Raw genomic sequence first — 20,803 nt, forward strand, 5'->3', positions numbered from 1 at the left:
GTGCATCTATTTTCTGGAATAGCCCAATTTAAATATTTGTAGTATAGATCACGCAATCTATACCTGTTAATATAATGTTCAGAATCAATGCCTGACGCATTATCTAATTAAGGATATTAATTAACAACACTGACCGCACATTAGCTACATCAAATTACAGCCGTTCCAAAAACTCTAATTAATGCATTCAAATTTAAATGCTCTTTGAGCTCAAATTAGATTATCGCTCTTTGCATGGTTTTTCTCTGTGATCTGACGACCATTTCCTCCTCTGAAATGGCTATTCTAGTTGAAATCCGTATACCCCGTATGGAAAACTTGACCTTAATCTCCCACACAGGGGGTGTAGATTATAAATGAAGTAACCCATGCCATCGTCGCCCCCCCGAAGTAAAAGCAGGGGCGGCAAAAAAGAAGGGGCGGTGGAAGAAGGGGCGGCAAAAAGAATTATCAAAAGAAAAAAAAAGGCGGAAGAATTATGGAAAATTGTTGAAAATTTAGAAACAAAAATGTTACTATTAATGAAAATGTTGTGCTTAGGTCGCTAGCGCCTATATATTTTTTTCCTCTTCACTTTTTCAAACCAAGGGGGCGGCAAAATGTACCTTTTTCTGCAGCCCGGGGAGAATCGGCCACGCCCACGGTACACCACTGCATGCATGGGATCCCATTTGAAATTCACACTCCCTGTCCCGGGAGCACTCAACATTTAGATGTCACGGTATGGACCTGTCATTATGCCCTCTTTTTTTCAGACGTCCCCATTTTTTGAAAGTTATACTCGATGATCCCTATTTTCAATTTCAGCTACCCAATGACCCTTTTTTCTAGAATTTTATCATCATTCAAAATGCCATAAAAATGCGGAAACTTTCGAATTCAATTATTTCATAAATTTAATTTGTATTTGAAATTGTGCAAATTTGGAAAAAAAATAGCAATTGCTCCATTTGTTTTTGAAATATTTTACCCAATGACTACTTTCTTTTCAAAATTTCAATCCCAATAACACCCTTTTTACCGATATGCCTTTATAAACTTCCTAACGTCGGTATAGACACAAACTTCCTAACGTCGGTATAGACACTGTAAACTTCCTAACGTCGGTATAGACCCATCATTTCTAAAATATATTACTATGTAGTTTGTTTGTTTTTTGTTGTTGTTTTTCGTGTTGTTTTTTTTTTTTTGGTTCACCCCCCCCCCCCCATCTCTTCTGAGCACTCTAATCTCATTGAGCACTAAATTAAAAGGGCATTTCGTGATCCACAACCTTATCCCCCCCCATTTTTCTCAAAAAAAGTTGACATTTTTAACCCATGGAAACCTCTGGCACATAATGTTTATGTACCAAAAATGTCATGCAGATTAATTCGTTTAGCAAAAATATTGCCATATTTGAATTTCGTTCTGGTATACCAGAACGAAATTACAACACATTGTCTATGGAGCAGTGTAATAATACACATAATCATGCATAACACGCAAACGCAAAATCGGAATCAACTGAAAATTTGGGAATACGCTTTTTTCGTGGATATCTACTGAAAAATGTCATTAAAAGAGGATGCTAGGATCACTAAATCCTCCTTTAAACACATCATTAAAAATATAATACATAAAAATAAACACTGGATGAACACATAAATGACCCGAGCTGATTCTCATTTCGCATACGTTTAATTTGAAACTAAGTACTTTGTTTTATGAAATAAACGTGCAGATTTGTAACCGAACACAGGGTGTCCCATAAAAAAAATCACCGGATGAATGAATTTGGACATAAGTCGAGAAATAATAATCAGAATCCAAAAATGTAAAAACCAGCGTGTAGCCCATCTAATTATGCATCTAATATGCTAATTGTATTTGAATCAGTTGACTGATTTCGAAGAAATGAGCGAAACATAACGCATGCGTCAACTTACTTCATTTTAAGTTTGAAAGAAACATTCAAGCGCAACACAATGCGCACTAGTATAGTGAAGAATCACTACATGAAGAATCAAAGCTGGGAAGCTTCCAATTGCAGAAATCAGATCAAAGTTTTCTCAAAGCATGAATAACATACACCGTACATACTGCAGTTACTGTCCGTTTTCCTATAGGCCTACACAATACACAGTGCTCTCACCATTGACGCGTAACCTCTACAAATAGTGTATGTTAGAAGTTTAGGCAATTGCCTAGTTAACGTCGCTGTGTGAAAAATAACCGGCCAATATTTAAAGTACTCTTCTGAAATTCTAGAAAATATAGTTTTGTAATATGTCCTAAATTTTTAGCTAATTTAGGCCTAGGTGTTTGGAAATATTCGCACTATATTGCGATGTTTCTGAGGTAACGAAATCATCGCAGATGGTGATAACTATTCCTTATTTGACTTGGTTTTATATGACAAACAATTCGGACCCTAAACTGCCAATTACGGCCAATAAATACTGCATTAATGTATTTTCTGAGTGCACCATCAACGAATATCAAACATGAAAGATAGTAGACCTATTATACCCGTACACGATGGCGCTATATGAGAAGTACTTGCGATCTCAGCGCGGCGCATTCTCGAGTTTTAACCTGGGATTCGACTGCCTGTGATACATCTATAGCTTTAACAATTAAGAACACGTATAGAGAAGCAAAAATAACATTCAAAGTTTTATTTTATTTGCTATGTAAATGTACATAATAAACATGCGTCTATATTTACAATAATGAGTTGTCCTGGTAAAAAAGAAGGAGAAAAAAGACAAAAAGCATAAAACGAGAAATCATAATTTATTTACTTCGATCTTGCATCGAATGAGTTATCCAGAATTATCCTGAACCAAATACTGTTGGCTCGCTTTGTTCTCATTTTATCAAGATCTTGATTGCCTGCCCACAGTGGCGGCACCAGGAATCTTTTCGGGGGGTAAATGAATTGGGGAGAAATCAACCATTTTGCGCTTGTCTCCAAAGGTGGGCATTTTCGTAATTATGGGTTTTTACTGGGGAAATTGGGGGGGGGAGGAGAAAAATGTGAGGGGAAAATGTCCATCTTGCTCCTCCTAGTTCCGCCACTGCATGCTCATCTTTGGGTTCATATCCTGGCTTGATGAAATCAGTGATTTACTATGCTAATTTAGATTATATATTAGAACTACTTTAGTACCCAGCAAACACAAAAACGTTTTAAAAACGTTTTAAATAAGTTATATTGTGGCTTTTGGTTTATGTAAAAACGTTTTAATAACATTAAAATGTCGGGTTATATAAAGGTCATGATAACGTTTTAAAACGTTTTGTATGAAAACACACTACAACAATATTTTTAAATGTTTTCAAAAATGTTATTGTAAACTATTTTTGCAAACATTTTGCCAAATATTGTGTCAATACTTAAATAACATTATGTTAAAATATTCGAACCCAGGAAACACAGAAATGTTCTTAAAATGTTTTTTTCAAAACCTTTTAATAACATTTAAATGTCGGGTTATATAAAGGTCATGAAAACGTTATTAAAACGTTATTGAAATTATTTTGGGCAAACATTTTTCGCAAAATATTTTTTAACCCCAAAATAACATTCTGTTTAGAATTGTTTGTATCAAGTTTTCAAGAATGTTTTTGGAATGTTATTAAAACGTTTTTATACCCTTTATATAACCCGACATTTAAACGTTTTCTGTAAAACATTTTTGTTTGCTGAGCAGTAGATTATCAAAAATGTTTTTTAAGGTTATGAAAACGTTTTATACTCTTAATAGGCCTATACCCTTTATATAACCCGACATTTAAACGTTTTCTGACAACCTTTTATAACCTTTTGCGAATTATGTCGAAAACGTTTTGTGTTTGCTGGGTATATCATAATCACTGATAATTATATGCCTCTTTATATAAACCATACAAATTTCAAATGTGAAAGTCGAATATTAAAGCCATGATAATGTTCAATTTCTGCTACATTTTAATTTGGTTGTTCAAATGCAACCCTTTGATGAACCATTTGTTGCCTTTATAGAACCTTTTTGGTTCTTTACAGAATCGTTGAGCGTTCCATATAAAGGGCAGATATTAGAACCATTTTTGAGAGTACGCCTAAAGAACCTAAAAAGTTCTTCAGTTGTCTTGTATATGGAACCTTAAAATAGTTCTTATAATGAATAAAGGGTTGGCTGTAAGGGTCAGAAAGAACCATCATATGACCAGGAAAGGGATATAATAAAGAAGGCCAGAAAGAACCATTTTCACGATTTTGAGGATTCTTTGCATTTTCAAGAACTGTTTTCTCTTATGTTAACTTTTCTAGAGCCAAGAACCATTTTAATGCGAGTTTGTGGAATATTTTAAACTCAACAAGTACACTGTTCCAAATTATATTTTTTCGCATAAACTATTTCTTCAAGTCCGGGATTAAAGTGTAAGCAACAGAAAATTATACTAAGAATGTTGGCAAGATAAGGCATACATTAAAAATAGATTGCCAATAATTTCAGTCATTTTTTGTGAATGTGCATGTATAACATTGTATAATAGGTGAAACAACTTGTCAAATTTACCCCCTTTTCGGTAACAATCATGGTTTAACAATAATTATTTACATGATCACTGATGATCTATAGTAAGGCAATAATTGAGCATTTCTCTCCAGTAAAGAGCAATAATCACTTTCAAAATATGTCAACCATGCATTGGGCTACTCCAGAAAATATAATATCCACTATATACCTCCATAGAAGAGTTCAGACATCCGGGCATTTTGGCTAGTCATGATTGTTAGAAATCCAGACTTTTGTTCAAATGCGAACAAAATCCAGCAGAAACTCAAAATCAAAAATCCTAAAATTGAGGGGCTCATTTTGGATTCTGTGATTTTTCGTTCATTTTAATGCATTTCCAAGTTTGTTTGTTTTGTCAGTAACATTTGCAACTGGAATTCCAGTTGGTTACCTTTAGAGAGAGAGAGTGGGTTTATTTTCTGGAATAGCCAATTCCATCAGTCGGTAAAACTTATTTTTGGTGTTGATATCTGTATGTGACATAATGGGCTATTCCATTTGAAATCCACACTACCCCTGTGGTAGATTTTGGAAATATGTTCCCCAGAGGGAGTATGAATTTTAAATGGAATTATCACATTAGGCAGGTCTATTTGAAACTCACCCTCCCTCTGTGAAAGATTCAGGTTCAATCTTTCTCAAGAGGGTGTATGAAATTCAAAGGGAGCTACCTAATATGCTAATTCCATTAAAAATTCATACTCCCCCGGTGGAACATATGTCCAAACTCTTCCATGGGGGAGTGTGAATTTCAAATTGAATAGCCTAATCATGATAGATCTTCATGCCAGACGTTTAGAATTCGGTATTTTACGAGTAACGATCCCGAAATGGTATTTAAACTCGATACTTTGTCAGTTATGCCTAACGCCTGTAAAATTGTTCGTTATTCCGAATAAAACTACATAATAGAGACCAAAATGTCTTGTTTTATGAACGATGCGAGCAATACTGTTCCAGTCACGCAAAATTGAGTTAAAAGTTTATAGAGCGTCCATCAGCATATTCGGTATATATATACGGTAGATATTCAAAGCCAGGCTTCATTTGCGTCTGCAAAATGTATTTTGCAAAGCTCTTCATGTAACTGTCCGCCTTCACAATCATGGTCCCAAATTAAAACACTAGTTTGTCATGTTTGTGGGCGCAAACCTGTCAGCAGTCCTTACAAGATGATTGTTTATTGCTGTTTATACAATATTATAAAAATGTATCTTTCATGCTCGACGGATGTGTCCATAGCATGATTGCAATAGCATGGTCCAATTCCAGACCATTATTATGACATGTCCAAATCAATGCTTGTGGGCGCAAACCTGTCAGCAGTTTCTACAAGATGATTGTTTATTGCTGTTATGCATACAATGTCATAAAAATATATCTTTCATGCTCGACGGATGTGTCCACAGCATGATTGCAATAGCAAGGTCCAATTCCAGACCATTATTATGACATGTCCAAATCAATGCTTGTGGGCGCAAACCTGTCAGCAGTTTCTACAAGATTTAGCATACAATGTCATAAAATATATCTTTATGCTCGACGGACGTGTCCACAGCACAAATTCCATAGCAAAGTCCATTTCCAAACCAATATAATAACATGTCCAAATCAATGCGGGCGCAAACCTGTGAGCAGCCTCTACAAGATGATTGCTTATTCCTGTTATGCATAAACAATGTCATAAAAAATATATCTTTCATGCTCGACGGATGTGTCCACAGCACAACTGCAATAGCAAAGTCCATTTCCAAACCGTTATTGTAACATGTCCAAATCAATGCTTACGGCGCAAACCTGTCAGCGGTCTATACACGATGATTGTCTATTGCTGTAAATGCCTAGATATATACAATTTCATAAAAAAATAATTGCATTTTTCATGCTCGACGGATGTGTCCACAGCACAAATTCCATAGCAAAGTCCATTTCCAAACCAATATAATATGCCCAATCAAGTCAATGTACGTCATCAACACATATCTCCTCCTCCATCTCGTCGTCCTCATCTTCGATATCGTCTGCATCCTTGTTTCCTTTCTTTGCGTTTTTCTGTTTGTCTTTTGTTTTTTTCGTCACTTTCTTTTGCTTCATCCGGCGATTTTGAAACCACGTTTTGACCTGCAATGAATTAAAAATAAAATGCATTTAACATTTTAAATGTTTATAAAATCATTGCTAATCTTTTCTGGAATATTGGGATGTTCCGATAAAAATACCCCCCCCCCACTGGAGATCTAGCTCAAGTCTTCTACAGAGGGGGTATGGGTTTCAAATAGAATATACAATTTCCATTTGAAATACTCATACATTTGTCATGTTTGTGAAAGATATAGACCTACAATATATAGGCCTATATAGCCTATCTCAAAAAAAAAAAATTGTGCAAGTAAACAGCGCCCTCTTTGGCAATTAGAAAATACTGTTGTGACATAGTGCTTACTTCAACGTAAAAGGCGTAGTCTTAGCTCTCAAATGCCGTTTGTCGTGTTCAATTTGCTTGTTTTAATCTCGAGTTATGTTTAGTTAACCACGAAAGGTTAAAATCACAATTGTGCCACTTTTACTTGGAGGGCTGTACATGTAAATCAATAGCATCAAGTTTCTCAAGAGTTCCTTCGTGAAATCAAAAGAATGCATCAATTACACAACAATACAAAATTATTTTTACTGTTTTATCATGATACAGGTATAATGATTCTCTTTTTCCACTTAAAACAGATTAAAAGATAAATAAATATTTCACATTCTGTTGTACAATTAATTATAATGTGCAAGTCAATGATTTTATCATCGTAAATACTGTTCTCTTTGTTACTCAAGACATGTTAAAAGACAAACACATTTTGCACACTTATAGGTTAATGAAAGCGTATTACTTGTTGGAAGAGAAATTAGACAAAATAAAATGATATCTGATGTTGATGCGTCTAATGCACGAGTCCCGAAGGGGAGAGGTACATTAGACGCATCTACATCAGATATCATTGATTTACATGTACAGCCCTATTCCCTAGTAAAAGTGGCACAATTGTGATTTTACCCTTTCGTTGTTAACTAAATATATCTCGAGATTAAAACAAGCAAATTGATCAAAACAAACAGCATTTCAGAGCTTCGACTGCACTCTTGACGTTAATGTAAGCACCGTGTCACAACTGTATTTTCTAATTGCCAAAGAGTGCGCTTTTCACTTGCACAATTTTTTTTGAGACAGGCTGTAAAGGGGAGTATGAGTTTCAAAAATTAACGCCAATTCGTTTAATTGCAAAACACAGTTTATATATTATAATCAGTCGCGTATAGCCAGTGAGTCGTTGTGAGGGTGGGGGAAATCGCCTCCACAAAACTTTTGCAAGGATAAAATGGGGACGGGAAAGAGTATAAAGTGTCATTAAAGGCTCAAAATGGGGAAAAATAACAAATGGAGGCGAAAATTTGGTCTTGTTCAATAAGAAAGTTGATTCCAGAAGAGGGAGAACGGAATTTTTCTCTATTGGAGGTCATTCAGCGTGGACCGTTTAAAATAAACTAAAACGGGGTCACTTGGTGTGGACTCCTATAAAATACGGGTAGGAGACAGTGAAATAGAATTCAATTCCAATTAATACATGTATATCAGCCCTGCATGTATGGCCAGCCAAAGTCAATAAAAATTCTCTTTAAAACGGAATGGTGGATTACAAGGTGTTATGCTGAAGTGAGGGGGGGGGGGCACAGTCACATTTAAAAAAATTGTTTATTGGGTTAAGCTATATGCCTTGTAACAGCATTGGTGTAAGATAAGGCTTGGATGTTATTAGGTGGCAGAAAAATGGGAATCTATTGAGAGGCATGTGACGAAGTGGCCCTCTCCCCCTGGATTGGGCCGATTCAAAACCAAGCATTTTGCTGTCAAGTTAAAGCATTTTCCCATTGCCTGATATGACAGACTCTATCAAGTGCAAGACAAATATTTTTGACAACTGACACGTTCTCTCAATGTTTGTGTCCCATACCATAATGGGTGGCCATTTTACATCGAATCGATTCAAAAAATGTTATAATCGTAGAAATAAATGATCCTAGGGTTAGGGTTAGGATTAGGGTTTATAACTAAGTTATTGGGTTTTCGGACTAATCGACCAGTAAGCAAAATGCTAACCATCGCTTTCTCATCATAACCAATTATTTTTCTCGGGTAAAAAAACAATTCCAAAAAACAAAACAGATTTCACGGTTTTCTTTTTTTTTTAAATAGATCTATTACCTCTTTAGGCCTACAGGGAACCAAATTACCGCCATATCTGTGTATTGACCAAGATTAAAATGGCTAAATGCTTTCAATTGAATTTACCAACCGAGCAGCATTTGAACATCTGATAGTAAACGGTCCATATCTGAAACCCTTTAACGAGGAAGTTAACACGAAGTCTCATGTTTATTGCTTTGCATGCTAGTCATAGCCTTCAACTTAATAAAAATTTAAGTTATGAGATATTTTCTCAAAATATCCGAGCTGTCTCAAGAACCACTGAACCAATACTAGGCTTGTTTGTACTCATTTTAATTCGTTTTTCATGCTGATGCTAAATAGGCCTATGGTCATAAAAATGTATAATTCTGAAATATTGTCGAATTTGAAAAGAAAATGGAAAATATATGGTCTGCGGATGACACCAGCATGGAGATGTTTAACGTCGCTCATTGTATATATATGCGCTGTTTTATCTTTGACCCGGAACCAATAGGTAGGACATTTCAACTAAATATCTAAACAAGATGTCGACAGATATACAGACAAACACGTGCAGCTGTTAAAGATTTTCAAACAAATATCTCTTTTGGAATTTGATATATTAAATAGATGCGTTAGTAACAAACGTGTTATGATCACGTCACTTTGAAGAAACAACTTGTATCTGAAACATCTTTAAAAACAGTCATGCTGCAGATTTCCGAAATGTTTGAACATTATCCATGAGCTATACCAGAAAAATAGGAATTTAACATTGGTGTTTAGGTTACAAACAACACCAAAACTTCAGCAAAAACTAATGTAAATATTAAACCTGTTTAAGAATTATTTTGGTGGCTTGTATTTAGAAACTAAACTCACGAAGTCTTGGAATGTCACAATGATGTTTAGAAATTAAACGTGTTTAGAAACGTGGTACAATTTAGTGTTCAGAAAAGTGTTTATTTAAGTCTAAACACTATTTTTACTGTCCAAGCACATGATTATAATAACCTACCTGTGACTCTGTTAACCCAAGGGCAGCGGCTAGATCAATTCTCTCCGGAGTTGATAGATATTTCTGGGATTCGAACCTAGCTTCTAAACCGGTGAGTTGTGAATCGGAGAAAACGGTTCGAGCTTTGCGTCGTCTACTATTATGTCTATAGCTGGATGATTCAGAAGAGGCTGGGAGCAGAGATGGGATGCAAAAACCAGCTGATGAGAAAAACAAATAATAAAGAGATGTGAATTATAACAGTAGTAAAAGATGGAATGCAAAAACTAGCTGAGGAGACAAAATAACATAAATGGATGTGAATTATAACAAAAATCATTCATAACTTTTGATCATAATTTGAAAATATTTCATGCAGGGTTTTCTTTAAGCATTTTTGGACCCTTTCAATTGTGAATTTTTCCTCTGACGGGGTCCAAAACATTGCCCAAGGGGTATTTTTATAATATTATTTTTGAAGACATTTTAAACAACGTGTGTGTTTTTGGAGCAGTGGCGGATCTAGAGCAGTCAGGAGGGGCGGGGGCAATTTTAGAAGAAAATAATAAAATGTAAAAAATACCCCCCTGAGAAGTAAGACATTGTTGCAAAATGAAGACCTAATTGAAGCGATTTGGTGGACCATTTTGGCACTATTACTATGTAAATTTTCAAGTTTGAAAACAGTTGAAAAAGCCGTAAATTTTTGAAATGATGGTCCGTGACTTTCATGGTATTTTTATAATGTTGGCTCTGTTTCAAAGCAGGTTTAAAATGTCTTTATTCCGGAGTAATAGTCGCAACGGACATTGAGCTCAACATATTATACATTGTCATTTAAATGCAAATATATTGCTTGGATTTACAACATGAACAGGGTGTATGTATTAATAGGGCTACGTACGTAGGCCTACTTAAATAGATACTAACATTTATATGCGACATATTGCTTGCCTCTTTCATTTGATTGCGTTTAATGTGGTCATTCAGTTGTGCCCAAGCCTAGTGTAACCATGGTAACAAATGACCAAATCAATCCTGATCCAGATATTTTGGATTATAGGATCAATGCACAACTGTCGCACGTCCGAAAACATACCATCCTAAACCCCCAGACACCCAAATTGGTCAGCCAAATTGGTTAAATCTACTGATCCGTAAAGCGATATATAAGACCGTATACTGACCGTTAGTAAATTGAGCGGCCAAGTCTATCAATAAGAGATAAGCAGAATTATCACATTACTTCACGATTGATTAAACATAATATGATCCATACCAGTGAATGGATAACTGGACATAATATTGAACCCAGACGCGATGATGGGCTTCAAACATGCAAAAGAGCATCATTATCGTATTGATAGAACTTGTCCATATGAATCATATGGACAAATTCTATCAATACGACGATATGAAAGTGGTTTAATAAATATGATAAAGAAGACCTACCCAGCAAACACAAAACGTTTTCGACATCATTCGCGAAAGGTTAGAAAGGTTGCCAGAAAACGTTTAAATGTCGGGTATAAAGGTTATGTAAAGTATGAAACGTTTTCATAACATTCAAAAACATTTGTTGATAACCTATACTGCAAATATTCTTGACAATTAATATTTGGCAAAAAAAGTTTGCAAAAATATTTTATAATAACATTTTGAAAACATTTTAAAAATATTGTTATAGTGTGTTTTCATGCAAAACGTTTTAAAACGTTTCCATGACCTTTATATAACCGATTATTATTAAAACGTTTTTATCTAAACCAAAACCCAAAATTGTTGTGTTTGCTGGTGTATACATTAACATGATTAAAGCCTATATTATACATAACTTAACAACTTAATTTAAAAGAGGAGTTCGTAATCTTAGCATCCTCTTTTTGACGTTTTTCAGTATAGATATCCACGAAAAAAGCTTATTCCCAAAATGTAATTATCACTAACAACTGAATATTATCGTTTCTCTGAAAAAAATGAATGAGATACGAACCAGAAATCTAAATTGCCTTAACTTATATACGTCAGTTTCCAGCGATATTGACAAGACTGGCACATCTACTAAACATGCTAAATGTAACTGTGTTATTTCCCCGGGTCGACCAATTTATAACAATTAACTTCCAAAAGTATAAATTCTTGCTCATCGGAAATTGAACATAGCTATTGGAAGTGATACCTATAGGCTTTTCAATAAACACAACTTTTTCAACATTAAAAAAATGGAAATTTTCATCTTGTAACTATATATTGAATTCATTAACTGTACGCCTATAATAATATTGTTTTTGGTTGTTGCTATGTATTACAAAGAATTGGTGTTAAAGGGAAAGGTTGAACTTGGGGGAAAAGAAGTAGTGGAAGCCGGGGCGGGGCACGCTCATCTCTGGATTTGACATTCCACCACAGTCGCCCCCCCCCCAAATAGTCCGCCTCCACTGGTATGGACTGGAAAGAAAGGAAGAAATTGAAAAAAGAGATAGGCCTATAACGACTTATAACTAAACCAGGATTTTGGCATAAACAGTAAAAGCCAGGGAAATGAAGGAAACCGAATTATAACGGTATATAACGGGACCGGATTACCGAGTAACGGTAAATAGTGAAATATAGCGGACGTGGATGACAATAGCACTTCAACCGCTGCAGCAGACGGGATAATTGACCGCTCGGTGCAACGGCTTTATAGTTCCCGTGTAAAATAAGGAAACAGTATTAATTTGTACATGCATACAAGCTCATACGAACCCGGGGATAACGAAGCTAGTACAGAATTCATGGACAAACTTAAAGCATATCCAAGAATAAAGTGTCCTCAAAATGACAATGACTATAAAAATGGGCCAAAAATTGAAAAATGGGGACGAAAATTTGGGTAATTGCCATGTTTACCAGGCACCTGAGCACAAAGCACCTGAGATATGGCAAACTATTCTTAATTTTGAATAGAATGTTTTTGCAAGCGGAGCAATCTGAGACCATTTGTTACAAAATCAGAGATTTGTTCATTTTTTTGTCTCCTGTGGAACCAATATTTTGTCACCTCTTTGCTATAACATTTTAAGTTTTAAAGTTACCAAAGAATGTTTTGTGAACATTTATTAAGGGACAAGGACTACTACAAAAGGAAAACTGAGAAATGGTGTCTTGACAGACAAGACAACAGTGTATTGAAAACAACAAAAAGCTAGGAACATACTCTCTAAATTCCTTAGATTAAATATCAGTCTAATGCTATAAGCGATTGCAATCAGGGACAAATCCAAAATTGGATTAAAACATTTAAAATGAATTTGATTAAATTCTATAGTATTATATTGAATATTTCATTCGTAAGTCAGATTCGTCTCCTATTCTTAATTTTAGTAATTTAGAGAGTATGCCTTAGCATAAGACCCCTAAATGACCTATGACCCCAATTCTGTGAACACCCTATAGACACTATTCTTATAATTTTAGTAATTTAGAGAGCATGTCTTAGCATAAGACCCCTAAATGACCCATGACCCCAATTCTGTGAACACCCTAGGCACTATTCTTAATTTTAGAAATTTAGAGAGTATGTCTCAGCTCAAGACTCCTTAATGACCTATGACCCCAATTCTGTGAACACCCTATAGACATTATTCTTATAATTTTAGAAATTTAGAGAGTATGTCTTAGCTCAAGACCCCTTAATGATCTCTGACCCCAATTCTGTGAACATCTTATAGAAACTATTCTTAATTTTTGAAATTTAGAGAGTATGTCTTAGCACAAGACCCCTTAATGACCTATGTCCCCAATTCTGTGAACACCCTATAGACACTATTCTTATAATTTTATACATTTAGAGAGTATGTCTTAGCTCAAGACCCCTTAAAGACCTTTAACCCCAATTTTGGAACATCATATAGACACTATACTCTTAATTTTAGAAAGTTAGAGAGTATGTCTTAGCACAAGACCCTTTAATGACCTATGACCCCAATTCTGTGAATACATATAGACACTATACTTAATTTTAAACATTTAGAGAGTATGTCTTAGCTCAAGACGTGAGGACACTCTAAAAAAAGTCTCTAAGACACAACATATGTTCAATTGAGACATGTATTTCAGCACGTCATGTCTATCGAGAAGACACACACGGATATGACACGTCTATCTTATCAATCAAATGAAATTTTCGTTTGTTGTTGTTGTTGTTTTTTGTGTTGTTTTTTCTTTCTTTTGTTGTTGTTGTTAATTTCAATTAACCTGGGACACTCAGATGATAATATAACTTATAAGTATCTTCTGAGTCTTCGTTGAGGTCCAGATAGTTAGACCTTTGTCAACGAGAATTGAGAATATTAAAATAATTTTTCTAAAAATATTTTGGGCCAACATGAAGCGTTTGAATTTGTGGTTATGAAGTTCTATATACAGATTGTATCAAAATAATCGTTTACCAATAGTTTCCCGTGATTATAGACCAGGCTGGTAAGCATTTGGTAAGATCATCGCACCTAAATTAGTAGATGATGATAGTAGATAATATGGTTATTAAAGTAACTATAAATTCTGATCATTTCAAGAAGATCTAATGTTGCATTTGGAAGGAATTATTAGCAGGTGTTTGGTATTGATGCAGCTTGTATTTGCATATCACGATGAGGATTGCAAAATTGGGCAATTCCAGAAAATAAGTACACACACTTTATACCAGAGGCGTGACTTTAATAAAAGAAATGTATGGATTTTCACGTTTGCTTTCTGAAACCGACTGAAACACCAGTTGCCAATGTGATCAAAACTTGGAAATGCAATTTTAATGAATGACAAATTAGAGAAAGAAATGTCCAAATTGAGTTCTCTTGAGGTTTTAAGATTTTTAACTATTTTTCTGCTGAATTTTTTCGCCTTTGAACACTTAAAAAGTCGGGATTTCCAACAATCTCGACTGAAAAAAAGGTCAGGAAATCCAAACTCCTCTAGGGGATATATTTTCGCCTTTAAAAAAGGGATTTCCAACAATCAAGAGTTTTTAGATTGAAAAAGGGTCAGGTAATGGAAGTCCTCTATCATGTCTATATAATTATGTGCAGCATCTATTTTCTGGAATTGCCCATTACTGAAATACAGGCTGTTATACATGTAATATTGTCATCATTGTCATGATTGGTAAATATTTTAGGTTTTATATCATGAATATGCTGTAATAGAATTTGATGTCAGTAGGCCTACGTTTAACATTATTTCATAATATATAGGATTCGTCTTTGAGTCACGGTGATCCTGTTTTCGTATTGTTTAGCAATGTTATTTTTGTTGTTGTAGCAAAATGATATTACTCCCCAGTTTCAGGTGATCAGTCAAATCAACATGATTAAAATGCAACATAAGATTCACATGAAGAATAATGTTGTAAGACGTCATAATTATTACATTCTTGTGGTTTTAAGAGGATCAGATGTTGCATTATTACATGCATTCATGGGAAAAAGCATGATTTCAATTTTATAGGCCTATGTCAATTATAACAAAGATAGCAAATTATTATCATTCATACTCTTTAAATATAAAAGGAGTGAATTTCCACTCTTTCAATTATTTGACCGAAGGACAATCGGTTTTTGAGTGGAAAACAGTCCAAAATGAAAGAAAGTACATTTTCTTTAGGCAATATTCACGCTTTTGAGAGAATACATACTACTCTTTTCAATCCTTTTAATATACAGTGAAAATGTCCACTCAAAATGGGGTTATCCACCAATTCACTCTCTCACTCTTTTTTTCCACTCTTTCCACTCGGTGTACATTTACAGAGTAAAATCCACCAAATTCAAGTTGAAGATTAATGTTGTAAGACGTCATAATTATTACATTCTTGTGGCTTCTTTAAGAGGATCAGATGTTGCATTATTACATGCATTGGGAAAAAGCATGATTTCCATTTTATAGGCCTATATCAATCATAACAAAGATAGCAAATCATTATCATTCATACTCTCTAAATGTAAAAGAGTAAATTTCCACTCGTTCAATTAGTTGAACGAAGGACAACCCGTTTTTTTCACTCCAGAATAAAAGTAGGCCTACATTTCTTTAGGCAATACCCACTTTTTTGAGAGTATACAGACTACTTTTTTCAATCCTTTTAGAGTGAATTTTTTACACTCAAAAAGAGGTTGCCCTCCATTTTACTCTCTCACTCTTTCCACTCGGTGTACATTTAGAGAGTAAGATCTACCAAATTTGAAGATTACTGTTGTAAAATTTAAACGTCATGATTATTCAATTCGTGTGATGTTGCATTGAAAACGCATGATTTCCATTTGATGCCAATCATAACAAAGATAGCAAATCATTAGGCCTATCATTCATACCCTCTTTATGTAAAAGAATGAATTTCAACTCGTTCAGTTAGTTGAACGAAGGACAACCTGTTTTCGAGTGGAAAACACTCCAAAATTAAAGAAAGTACATTTTCGTTTGGCAATATTCACTCTTTTGAGAATATACAGATAACTTTTTCAATCCTTTTGGAGTGAAATTGTTCCACTTAAAAAGGAATTGTCCACCATTTCACTCTCTCACTCTTTTTTTCCACTCATTCCATTCGGTGTACATTTACAGAGTAAGATCCACCAAATTTGAAGATTATTGTCGTAAAACGTCTTGATTATTCAATTCGTGTGGTTTTAAGGGGATCTGATTTTGCATTGAAAAAGCATGATTTCCATTTTATAGGCCTAGGCCTATGTCAATCATATTAACATTATAGATTACAAATCATCATCATTCATAATAATATTTTCTGCTGCATATAAGAGAATCAAAATTATTTAACTTAAATAACAGGTGCATTAATGCAATACAAAACTAAACTTAGATCGCTTTAACACAAATCATTTTTCCATAATTTTGAAAAGTACAGCGAAGCACTTACCCGGAGTTGGAACAAAATAGGGCTGTGGTAGGTGTTCATGTGCCCGAGATTTACAGTAGCAAGAAACGGGAGAACATGCGCACAACTCGGAAGATGTCCGCCGTGTTACCGCGGATATATCCGGGAAAGATGTGAACGAATATGAATTTTCTACAAACGTTGATTCTCCTTGTAATCCCGAAGAATAATGTCTATGATGTGCTGCTTCTGAATTTGTTGACGTCTTATTGCTTGATTTAGAGTGAAGAATGTCTTCTATTGAAAAAGGAGTTGGTCGTTGTAAACTGTGCTGTCCAAGATTGGTCCGATTAAAGTTTGTTGGAGATAAGTTCGCCATTGTAAATGGACACAACAACAGTGCCTCTTCAGACTGAATAAAGTTGAGAAAAGTTGGAAAGTCTTCTTAAATCTCCTTTAGTTTCTCCTAAATATCCATTGGAAACATTGGTTAAGAAGTGATGTTGAGTCGATAGAGAGCACTTGAAGAATTGATCAAATAAACTTCATCATCAATTGTGGCTCGTAAACTCTCTCTCGCGCGTGTCCCGATCCAGACGGCCTAATTGGATCCGACTTGCACCTATAATGCGAATTAAATCGCTCTAGTTCACCTACTCCACAAATAATATTCCTTCAATTTATGACAATTTTGAAATCTTCTTTTCCCCAACTTCCAAAATTCGCTGACACCAGCTGATAAACTCACGTGTGTACCTCTAATTTCATCAAATTTAATGGACATTTTTGATTGACTCGTGCAAAACCGCGAGATCGGTATGTAAATGAACCGATTTACCAATCTATGAAATATATACAATGTGTCAATTCGCCATTGTAAATATTTTTTAGTTTATTTCAGGTTTATTTTTATATAGTCTAAACGAATATAAATATATCTGTATTTAGAAACTTGAATTACTTTTTGTTGCTTTTTAACTACTACATATGAATAATTTCGTGTTTTTTACGATCATCATCAGAGATGATCAGAGATATGATCAGAGAAATGACTATTTTATGGATGGTCTTATTTACAATTCAATGTAGTTTCACTTTCTAGGTTTAAAGAGTATCCCTCCGCGAAGTAACACGTATAAGCATCAAGATAAATGATTTCAACATAATATTACGTAATCAATTGAAACGGTTTTGAAAACAAGAATACGAGAAAATGAGAACCAACAACACAAAAACTAAAAACATTCTCTTTTCATGTTATTTTTTTTTCTTCTTCTTTATTTTTTAGCAGAAATTCTCCCGAGAACAACTGAATATCTTTATATCTTTGAGGTAGCCCATCGTATTGAAAGAAGGTTATATTAATAGTTAACTCTCTTCACGCGGGTTTCGACTGCAGACGACAAGTTAAATTTTTTTTTTAAATTTCAAAAATTTCAGAAATGTAAATTTTCATGACCATATTTGGAATCAGCATGAAAAATGCATTAAAATGAGTACAAACAAGCCTAGTATTGATTCAGTAGTTCTTAAGATAGCTCTTGATATTTTGAAAAAATATTTCAAAACTTGAACTTTTTCCATTGAAGCGCATGGCTAGCACGCAGAGCATTAAAGACCTATTCGGGACTACTTTTGTTGTCTTTTTTATAACACAGGTCACAATAGGGGTCAAAGAATTTATTTAGACCAATTTTATACGATCACGAAAGCCTTCGATAATTAAAAAACAAGTAAAGGTATGGTAGAGATCATAATATCTATATTATGATAACATTGTCAAATAAAATATAGATGTACTGAATAAATGATATGTTATGCCATTTCCAGGAAAAACTGAATAACATAAACAATGCAGAAACAAAATTTCCTTTAAAAGGGACGTCCGGTTATATTCTGTATTTATTTTCAACGAGGTGGGTAGCAGTCATGGTAAATCCATTGCTCACCCCTGTTGCCCACTTCTGCTGGTAATTTTACCAAGGAACCCTAAATTTTGCGACAGAAAATACTATGGTCATTAATCCGCAGACTTTTTCCACTTCTCTAAAAATGTGGGTTCCCCAAGGATCGATCTTCATGCCCATTCCATTCTTATTGTATTTTTATTAACGGTCTTAAAATTGTTCTCCACATCTCCGATTTATAAGGCTTGTCAAAGGACTAGTTTGCGTATGACGTGACAACCAGACCAAAAATGCCGTACTGCGCATGTCCGCAGCAACCAATAACGTCGCGCCTTTGCACTGACGTCAGACGCAAACAAGTCTTTTTAATTCGGTCTTCAATTATAGTACCGTAAAACCTCGTCTATAAGCATATAATAGTGTTTTTGATGAAAGTTAAATTAATACGATACATGCGTAAATATGCCAATTCAATAGATTGGTCTTACAATAATACTTAGTTTGTATGTGCTTGGGTCTGTAATTTATTTGTTCTAATTCCATAACGGCGCCTGGATTAATTTAGTTTTTATCAGTAGCACCCTATTATGCCATTTCGGCAGCAATGTTGTAAACCACTGGTTGAAGTTGTCCAACCAAGAGTTTCATTATACATTGTTACATCCATCTTATGCGTTCTATACACGATCAATTTGATTAATCAATATCAAAGACCCTAGATACAAGAATGGATACAAAATCTGCCTCTGTGGACTGTACACGAACATCAACATGATCAAAGGTGATTTTATTGTCCAACTGTCAATGAAATCAAACTAGATTAGATAATAATATTGAAGAGAAATATTATTATGTATGCGATCCTGCTCGTCTACATGAGCCCTCTATTTTGGCCTGCATAATGACCTCTTCTAAGCGGTCACCTTGTCTTCTTGCAGTTATGCCGAAGTCCAGGGGCCGAAGTAAGTAGGAGAGAGTTCGTGAGTTCATCGCTCCAATTCGTTTCATGATCATGATGATCCTTTCCTTAGCATTCATCGTCTCCAGGCATCAATGTTCTTACAGTCCATCTTTTGGTAGGTGCTTCATATGAAGAGCTTATTTCCAACCCGTGTTAAGTCCACAGCCCCATGTGTCTCATTTACTTATGTGATACAATCACAATTACTTTGACAAGTTTAACATTAGCAACAGTGAGTTGTATCCTCTACAAGCTATTATTTGCCATGACAATTCTGCATAACAATATGCAGACTATTGTTCTCATTTGGGAAACAAAGGCCCACGCAGTATTATTACTATGTGTTTACTTTGTAATGGTGCATCCAACTGAAACTTAATACCTATAGCTTTGCAATATCGCATAGGGAAATCAGATACATGGGTTTGTGGACTTAACACGGTTGGGAAATAAGCTCTTCATATATAGAAGTCCCAAATATGCTAATGAGGGAATATAGATTCATTCCGTTGTTGAGTACCAGTGTTACGTGTGTGTTATAGAACGTGACATTGTATTTATAATCCTCATTATCATATCTGGGACTTCTATATGAAGTAACAAACCATCTTTTGACACTTGGTCCATTGACTCAGGCAAAATGACTAGAGAATTGAATCATGCGTGTATACAGCCTGTCTCAAAAACTTGTACAGGTTGAAAGCGCCATCTTTGGCATTAGAAAATACTGACATGACGCTTATATCAACGTCAAGGGAGCATGCCTAGCTTTCAAATACCGTTTATTTTGGTTTTGGCAATCTGATCTGCTTCGCTAAATACAGATGTATGAAAAACTTTTTTTGCCACTTTTTATAAATTGAATTGAATGTTATCTGTACTGTACAGTACAACATTAGGCCTAGAATTAATAAACGAGGATTATAAATGAATATGTAACAATTGCTCAGTAAATTTTCAAACGTATACGATATGCAATATTTCGTTGACATGATTTTAATTTTACAACAGAACGTCTCGTTTCTCTATGCGTTGAGGCCGGTAATAATCCAACGTCAAACAAATGTCCGTCACGTGTGCCGCCAGCAGGGGCATCGATTCTATTTGAAAAGTGTGTGGGGGTGCGTCCACAGCAGGTAAATAATTATCAAAGCAATGAATCACGTGAACACCATCAAGTGCCACTTTACAAAATATACTGAACTATGGGCCTATACCATGTATACTACGTTGGTAAGCGACGGGCGATTGGTATTTCATCAATAAGATAGATAGCTCGCTTTTCCGAACGCAATAAAAGGAAT

General features: G+C 34.8%; 1 protein-coding gene across 1 annotated transcript; it reads right to left on the minus strand.

Annotated features, from left to right (window-relative positions):
* Positions 1 to 6,269: 6,269 nt before the first annotated feature.
* Positions 6,270 to 17,388, minus strand: LOC140144660 (brain-specific homeobox protein homolog). Its single transcript, XM_072166469.1, has 3 exons — positions 16,674 to 17,388; positions 9,782 to 9,981; positions 6,270 to 6,668 (listed from the first exon to the last, which is right to left on the minus strand). Exons 1-3 carry the CDS (start codon positions 17,008 to 17,010, stop codon positions 6,507 to 6,509), a joined length of 699 nt encoding a protein of 232 aa, XP_072022570.1. The 5' UTR covers positions 17,011 to 17,388; the 3' UTR covers positions 6,270 to 6,506.
* Between the last annotated feature and the right edge of the window lie 3,415 nt (positions 17,389 to 20,803).

This window comes from Amphiura filiformis, unplaced genomic scaffold (genome assembly GCF_039555335.1).
Source record: "Amphiura filiformis unplaced genomic scaffold, Afil_fr2py scaffold_70, whole genome shotgun sequence".
Classification (NCBI taxonomy): Eukaryota; Metazoa; Echinodermata; class Ophiuroidea; order Amphilepidida; family Amphiuridae; genus Amphiura; species Amphiura filiformis.

Bases quoted from the DNA above. Each gene is read 5' to 3' on its own strand.
- LOC140144660 (XM_072166469.1), bottom strand. From the start codon at position 17,010: ATGGCGAACTTATCTCCAACAAACTTTAATCGGACCAATCTTGGACAG. The intron at 9,982-16,673 runs GTAAGTGCTTCG...TTTTCTCATCAG, and splicing joins CTATTTTGTTCCAACTCCGG to CTGGTTTTTGCATCCCATCT. The intron at 6,669-9,781 runs GTAGGTTATTAT...AATTCATTGCAG, and splicing joins TTGGGTTAACAGAGTCACAG to GTCAAAACGTGGTTTCAAAA.